Source organism: Ailuropoda melanoleuca, chromosome 9 (assembly GCF_002007445.2).
Source record: "Ailuropoda melanoleuca isolate Jingjing chromosome 9, ASM200744v2, whole genome shotgun sequence".
Taxonomy (NCBI): domain Eukaryota; kingdom Metazoa; phylum Chordata; class Mammalia; order Carnivora; family Ursidae; genus Ailuropoda; species Ailuropoda melanoleuca.
The window spans coordinates 87,833,789-87,841,748 of NC_048226.1; the positions used below are offsets into that span (position 1 = coordinate 87,833,789).

Consider the following 7,960-nt stretch of genomic DNA (forward strand, 5'->3'; position numbering starts at 1 on the left):
ACTTTCTTTCTTTTTATTTTTTTTAAGATTTTATTTATTTATTTGACAGAGATAGAGACAGCCAGCGAGAGAGGGAACACAAGCAGGGGGAGTAGGAGAGGAAGAAGCAGGCTCATAGCAGAGGAGCCTGACGTGGGGCTCGATCCCATAACGCCGGGATCACGCCCTGAGCCGAAGGCAGATGCTTAACTGCTGTGCCACCCAGGCGCCCCTGAAGTTCTTTCTGATACTTGGGGTGTGTTATGTACCAAGGAAGAAAATTTGTACATGATGGTTTTGCAGTGTGATGCACAGTTGTTACTAAAATAATTTGCTTTATTATGCTTATTTTAAGGAAGTATGTATTTGACATGTGACACCGTTCTCTTGTGTAAGGACAAACTTTTGCTGAGAAGTACACTTCGACTTCCTGATATTGGGAGGGTTTCTGCTTTTTAAAGATTTTTCCATGTGACATTGTCAGAGGTGTCAGCTTGAGTTCATCTTTCCCAGTTTGGTTTTCTTTTATATTTCATCTGAAGAATTCCTTTTAATTTGATATTGATTGTTAATCAGTCATCAAAAGATGGACAAAAGCCAAGGGTTTTTTCCTAAAAGACCTGGGTGTACTGATATTTTAAGATAAATTAAATGTTTTTAAAGGAAAGGCTCTTTCTTTCAGGTCTAAGGCTTCTTGGCATAGGAAGAAACCAGTACATTGATCTGATGAATCAGTGTCGGTCATCAAAAGTAAGTTAGTTGTTTCCCTTCCTTTCTTGTTTCTTCCCTGTTATCACACGTTCTGATTGTTTTAAGTGGTAAAAATAATGAAATTTCTTTGATCAAGCAAAATATGCTTCACACAAAAATAATACCAGAACAACTCCTCCATATTCTCTAGGTTATGCTTATACGATTATCGAATTAAAATATTTAGGGAATAAAACATTTATTTTTAAAAATTAACTTTGCTCTGCTGGTCTTTTTACTTGTTCATTCCACTTCCAGCATTCACTTGATGGGTGAAATAAGGACACATTCTCCAAATTCATTTTTACCTCCTAAATTTCCTTTGAGTTTCTGGATTTAGATCCAGACCTGATGATTAGTGTTTTGAAGTAATTTACTTTGGAATAATTGAAGAATGACTTTCTCTATTCAGTATATCTAAAATTCTTCAGATTTGAAGGCAGGAGAATTTAAAAAGATTTATTTAGCCTGTGAGAAACAGTCTTATACTATGATCAATAAAAAAAAAAAAGTGATTTCAGGCTGATTGCAAATTCTCAAATGTTTGTACAATTGCAGAAATTTTTCAGAAGGAAAACAGCTCGTGATCTTCTACCAGTGAAGCCGGTGGAGATTGCCATAGAGGCGTGGTGGGTGGTACAGGCTGGATATATCACAGAAGATGACATAAAGGTAGATACCTTTAGAAATTAAACATTGGATTTTTATTTTTTAAATTAGCTAATAACTTTTAATTCTAGTTATGTCATTTTTCTAAAGCGTAACACAATTTGGTTTTCCTGAAGAAAATTAAGCATAAGTTCAAAATTTTAAATGATCGTAGTAGGCTAGAATATTGGTGGGTTTCAAAGATACTCTTTAATAATGAGGGAGGGGCGCCTGGGTGGCTCAATCATTTAAGCGTCAGACTGTTGATTTTGGCTCAGGATCGTGAGATCGAGTCCCACATCAGGCTCCACGCTCAGCAGAGAGTCTGCCTGAGATTCTCTCTCCCTCTCCATTTGCCCCTCTCCCCGGTTGCGTGTGTGAACATGCACGTTCTGTCTCTCTCAAATAAGTAAAGCTTTAAAAATAAAATAATAGGGAGACTTGACTTGGTTCATGTGCAGTACTCTGGGGACTTCCACTGGACAGAGGTTTCATCTCAAGTGATGTGATGCTGCCGCTGGCAGCCCCGATACTGGCCGGCGCTTCTTGAGCGCCTGCTGCGCGCTGGATGGCCCAGGCTCTCTTCCCGCACTTTTTATATTGTCTCCTTTGATTCTCATAACTGCCCCGGGGTGTGTGTTACTTGTACCCCATTTCACATGAGGAAGGTGAGCACAGAGAAATGAAGGCATGGTTCGAGTGACAGTGGTGGGGAAGGTGCCGGATTTTACCTCAGGCAGTTTGCTGTGGGAGTTGTGCTGTACGTCGCTCTGCTGAACTGCTTGCTGTACTGAAAAGCGAGGTGCTGTGGTGGGGGCGAGGGCCAGGATCGAGGGAAGTGCTGTTCCCCGTGGTCCGACCACATTGGACAGAAGCCTATGCATGGTAGAAGAGATGCCAATTTAGAGGAAAAGGGGCGGGGCAGCGGACCAGAGGGCCTCGAGACCAGCTCACGTCTCTGTGTGGTTGAAGGGATGAAAGTGAGCGTGGGGACTTTTTTTTTTTAGTTTGCATTTTATTTTACTTCAGAAGACGAATTAAATCCCATGAGCGGAAGGCTTAGAAATTTTGCTTCAGTGTAGGAACTTCCTAGCAGAGCTGTCAGACTGTGTCACCAGATCGTGAACTTCCTGTCACTGATAATACCCGTGTGGAGTCTGTATAAACTTCTAATCTGAGAGATTCTGCGTCAGCAAATGGATCTGATTCCCATTCAAAGAAGATGATTAAGTATTGGTATTTATTAGGTGACACTTACTACTTAACAGCACATACCGGCACTTGTAATTACTTTGTCCTCCATTCTGGTGGTAGCATGTTATGGCACCTTAATTGGCGGTTATGTACATAGCTTTTTCCTTTGAATTCTAGGGTGATAAAAGAAAAAAATATGTGGTACATTTAGCTAATGACACATAATAATCATAATCATGTATAATATATAATATAAAATGTAATATATAATCATGTAATAATCATAATCATTGATTTAAACATGGAGATTTCAGGAGACTAATGAATTAATTTGGGTAGAACTTAATTGAAAATACTTTGCTTTCCTTAGATATGCACTTTGCCTGAGAAATGCGCTATTGATAAGATCATCGATGCGGGCCCTCAGCTCTCCGGATCACTAGATTACAATGTAGTACATAGTAAGTGGTTAGTAGAAACGGTCTTTTGTTAATGTAAAAACTTGCTTTAAACCTTCAGCAATTAATAACAATTTTTATCAATTAGGTACACATAGTACTGTTTCCAAACGCATGTTATTGTTTGAAGTGTGACTTTAGTTCATTGTTTCCCAGTGTGGCTGTTACTCAGTTATTCACATACTCTAGAAACTTATACAAATGAGTCATAAGGAAATTTTTGTAGTTCTGAGCATATGAAGGAAAGGGATTTGGAAACTTTTATTCTTTCCCTCGTCTGTTTACTTTTTTTTCTCCTTCACCTAGCATTCAGTTGTAAAAGTCTTTATAGAAAATCGGGAATCTGTTTTGGTTTGTTTTAAATTTACTGTTGTTTAGTAGTCCATCTAAAACAAGTACTTTTGCTTCTGTAGGCCTCTATAACAAAGGATTTATTTATCTGGATGTACCAATATCTGATGACAGTTGTATAGCAGGTGAGTATGTGCTTACATTTTCCACTGGTTTTGAATGGTTATTCGGTGCAGGGCATTGCATGCATCACCCTAATAAATTAAACACATATCATTCTAAGATCTATGATATTAGAATTTTTCAAAGGAAGACATTTCTCCTGTGTTATGTTGTAAGACATTGCAGTGTGTTTTACTTAAATTCCTTATTCTTATCTTTGCATTGTTTTGCACGCAATGTTAAAATAATGGAAGTCTGAAATAAATTTCTCACGTCCCGAATCAACTCAGTGATTTTATAGATTTTTGTTCTTTTTGTCTTTGGTTTTACAGATGTTCAGTCCTGTCACCTCTGATATTTTCACTCCGCCTGCCTGTCTTATTTTTTCGTGTCACTATTGTCTTTTTTGTCTTTTTCTACTCCTCCCTTCCTTCTTCACCCATTCCCAAGTTAAATCGATATTAAAGCCTTTGTGTATTTCCTTGTGGATGTATTAATTTATTAAAACATTCCCCTGTTGCTGGTTATTTAGGTTGCTTATAGTTTGGTTTTTTTTTGCTGTTTTTTTTTTTGCTATAGTAGTGATGTGGTTAACATCCTTGAACACAGTGGAGCTTTTCTTCTCTAGGTTGGGTTTCTTACCAATTTGTAGAAGCACTTACTATATTTAGGTTATGTGTTGCAAGTATGTTTCCCAGCATATCTTTCAGCTGTTGTTCTTGTTTGTTGGTATCGTTTATCAAGCTAAGATATTAAATATTTGTGTAATCAAATATAAAATGTCAAAAATTTCTAGGGCATGACTTTGCTATTAACTATTGAGTGGTGATAGCGGCTTATGACAAAAATACTCCCTCATATCAGTGTTGAATCCTAACAGGTTATCATTCTGTAGTGTGTCCTGACCTTTATTTGTGACCTTTAATAATGGATTTTGAACCATGTGCATACATGAATTCTATTTTAAGTTTGGAAAGACAGCCAAAAAGTAATGAAATACTAATTCTGGTTTGTTTGTGTAATTCCTGCTATAACAAATAAAATACTAGTTGTACAATTGGAAAGGTTTTGACAAGGAATTGATTTCTGCAGGACAGGGCTGGTAGTGGTTTCCTGTCACTGTGGGAAAATAGGAATGCATTATGCATTATTCTAGTCTTTACTCTCATCGATAAACTGATGTTGACTCATTTGAGAATCACCTAAAAAGATTGGTTTTTGATTAGTTCATTTCAGTCCCTGTTGACTGAGTGTTTGAACATTGCCTCACATTAGCACTAAGTGCATCTGAAAGGTGTGGTCAGAGAAGGGCCAAGGGGATGGCTACTCTGTTACAGAGATGTGTTTTGCCAGGCTTTTCTTAGCTTTTAGCAATTTTTGGTGGTACAGATAGACTCATGCTCTTACAAGTGCTAAATGTACCCTCCTTGTCACCCTGGAACATGGGATATTCCCCAGTGTGGAACAACCCGTGAAAGAAAAGCAGTTTGACAACATGGAAGCTATCAAATTTAGCACAAAAGACTACCTGAAGTTGATTTCAGAGAAAGCATTTCAGCTATGTTTCAACAAAACAAGCACTATGATGGTGGAACAAAGAAATTGGGGGACAGAAATACTTTGAAGAGAGTAGTCACGAAGGGGTCTGTTGTTAAAACATATTTAGTCCATCGTGCCTCAAACTGTGTACTTGCTCAGTTTATGTCTCCCCTTTGATTCATAGTTTCTAGATTTCTGTTACGCTTCAATAGAATACTTCTAGGATACATACAAAAATAGTCTAAAAATTCTTAAAAACTTTCGTCGTACAAATCTAAACCTGTAGTGGGAACTTATTTTTGTATTTGATGTGAAATAGGGGCCCAACTTGGTTTTCTTCTGTGTGGAAAACCGGTAACATTTGGATAAATGCTAGGACTGTTTTTTCAATAACTCATGACCACTGAAATTAAGCGTAACTTTTGTCATACATTGAATTCCCCGCTCCATTGGATCTAATTCTGATAGCCTTTTTTCTTCACTGATTTATTTTTATTTTTATACTGTGTTGTTTCATTATAGTGACTTAAAGTAACCTTTAATATTAGTTATGGCCAGGCCTTCCTTGTGAGTTTTTTTTTTAAAACCACTTTCTTGGTTTCCAGGTATTTTTTTGATTGTATTTATTTATTTTTATAAAATGACATGTTTAAAATTTTTATTTTATTATTTTTGTTGTAATTGATATCTCCTGTGTTAGTTTCAGATATACACTGTACTGTTGATGATTGTAGGTATTGTGAAATGAGCACCACAACAAGTCTAGTTAACATCCATCACCACACAGAGTTAGCAGAAACTTTTTTTTCTTGTGATGAGAACTTTTAAGATCTACTCTTTTAGCCACTTTCAAATATGCCCTGTGGCGTTATTAACTATAGTTGCTGTGCTGTAAGTTGCATCCCCAGGACTTATTTATCTTATAATTGGATGTTTATACCTTTTTACTCCTTTTACCCATTTCACCCACCTCCCATTTCTGGCAACCACCAGTCTGTTTCTTATATATGTGAGCTTGGGTTTTTTTTTGAACATATTTTTGAGAAGGCAATATAGTTAGGATATAAAATTCTAAATTTATAAAAGAGTATAAAAACGTCTGCCTCTGGCCCCTGTGTCTGGCCACCCAGTTTCTGTCTCAGGGGCCACCGTTAGGTTTCTAGTTTATCTTTCCAGAAGTATGCTAAGCACATAGACATATATGTACGTATCCTTTTTTGTGTGGTTTTAGTTTTACACAGACAGTGTGTTGTAGTTCGTACTTTGTTTTTTTAACTTAATGTGTATTGGAGACTCTTCGTATCTCTTCATGTAGAGTTATGTCATTCTTTTGTGTTTATTTATAACCTCTTAAGTGTCTTGGTTTTTCTTCTCTAAAATATAGGGGTATAGTGTTGAACATCTCATGAGGTTAAGAGGATTAGATGAAATTGTGTATGTAAAGCACCTGGCAGTAGTCTGGCACTTAGTATGTGCTCAGTAAACGTTTGCGGTTATTCACACAATTGATAGTATAGGGAAAGAATTAATGATATCAAGTAATGGGGTTTCTAAAATATTTCTGAAGAGAAACCTATGCTCCTTAAAAGTACTTGGATGACTAGAACTAGAGGTAACACTAAATTAGAAAGTGACACGAGCCAGGTCTGGAAAGTAAATAATCTGTCCTGAAATGTACATTGCGATTTTTCATGGTGTCATTTCAACCACTTCAGTTTTCTCTGATTTCTCTTTGTTAGGAATAACTTAGGTTTTGGGTGCACTTAGATGGTATTAGGGTCAGGGGACATGGGGATACTCAAATCCTTTGATGGCCTAGGCACTCTTCCTTGCCAGGATATTTTCAAGGGAAACATGCACAGGGAGAATGGTAAAGGAAGGCATAGTGCCTCTTCATTATCAGCTGGGCAGAGTGCTCTAGTAAATTGGTTTCGAGTGTGTGGACCAAAGAGATAGAGAGAAATGAGTATGAATACACCTTCGGGTGCACAGCCCCCACTGGGCTGCCTCCTGAGCTGAAGAAGGTCTTGCCCTTCTTCCCACTGAGACCACTGAGGAGGACACAGACTAGAAAGCCCCACAGAGCAAATGATCCTAGTGATTGCTGGTTAAAGTGGCGGTCATGCAGATGAATTTCCTCTCTTCTCAGGATGGATTGGGAATGATGGGAGAAGGGCAGTTGGTACTCCCTGTCCACCTGGTCTTTGTATAGCACAGCAGTTCTCTGTCCTTTGCCTTTCTGCTTTTTCCCCAGTCACCCCTGCTGTCTGTGAGGCATTAAAACACACCCCATTCGGAAGCAGCCCCGGTCCCCTTGCCTTGCTACCCAGTTCATGCCCTCCAGCACTTCCTCTGCCTCAGTAATGCTGAGAGTTCCCTGGGATTGCTCTTGTAGGGTTCGTGCTCTGTTATCAGAGTCCTCTATGTAGACGGGGTTATAGGCCTTAACTTTGGGCTTTTAGAAAACTTGTTGTGGAGTGGATAAAATAAATCAAAAGCTGAATTTAGTCCCTGAGGTAGGTATCTCTTTTTGAATAGGTATTTGGATTATGCTTTTTTGTTTTATAAAATTGTATCACTGATAAAAGTCTATTTTGTTTTAGTTCCTCCTCTTGAAGGTTTTGTAATGAATCGGGTGCAAGGTGATTATTTCGAGACTCTACTCTATAAGATATTTGTTTCAATAGATGAGCATACTAATGTTGCAGAGGTAAGTATGACAATGTCTTATGAGTGAACTTCATCTCAGGATTGTAAAATAAGTTTGTGTAAAGTAGATAAAGTTACTTAATGATAAAGTTAAAATGTTTTCAGAATCTGTACATGGGTAGATCATAGAGCATTAATGCACTTAAGATTTTTTTTTTAAAGATTTTATTTATTTATTTGACAGAGAGGCAGCGAGAGAGGGAACACAAGCAGCGGGAGTGGGAGAGGGA

At 37.8% G+C, this 7,960-nt stretch overlaps 1 protein-coding gene across 1 annotated transcript in view; it reads left to right on the forward strand.

The window, feature by feature from the left end:
- Nucleotides 1-7,960, forward strand: part of FAM91A1 (family with sequence similarity 91 member A1) — a 40,956-nt gene that overhangs the window by 9,252 nt on the left and 23,744 nt on the right. The window contains exons 5-9 of the mRNA XM_034668520.1: nucleotides 662-729; nucleotides 1,288-1,401; nucleotides 2,942-3,032; nucleotides 3,443-3,505; nucleotides 7,625-7,731. Of these exons, the coding sequence (XP_034524411.1) occupies nucleotides 662-729; nucleotides 1,288-1,401; nucleotides 2,942-3,032; nucleotides 3,443-3,505; nucleotides 7,625-7,731 (443 nt within the window). The remainder of the gene's footprint in view (nucleotides 1-661; nucleotides 730-1,287; nucleotides 1,402-2,941; nucleotides 3,033-3,442; nucleotides 3,506-7,624; nucleotides 7,732-7,960) is intronic.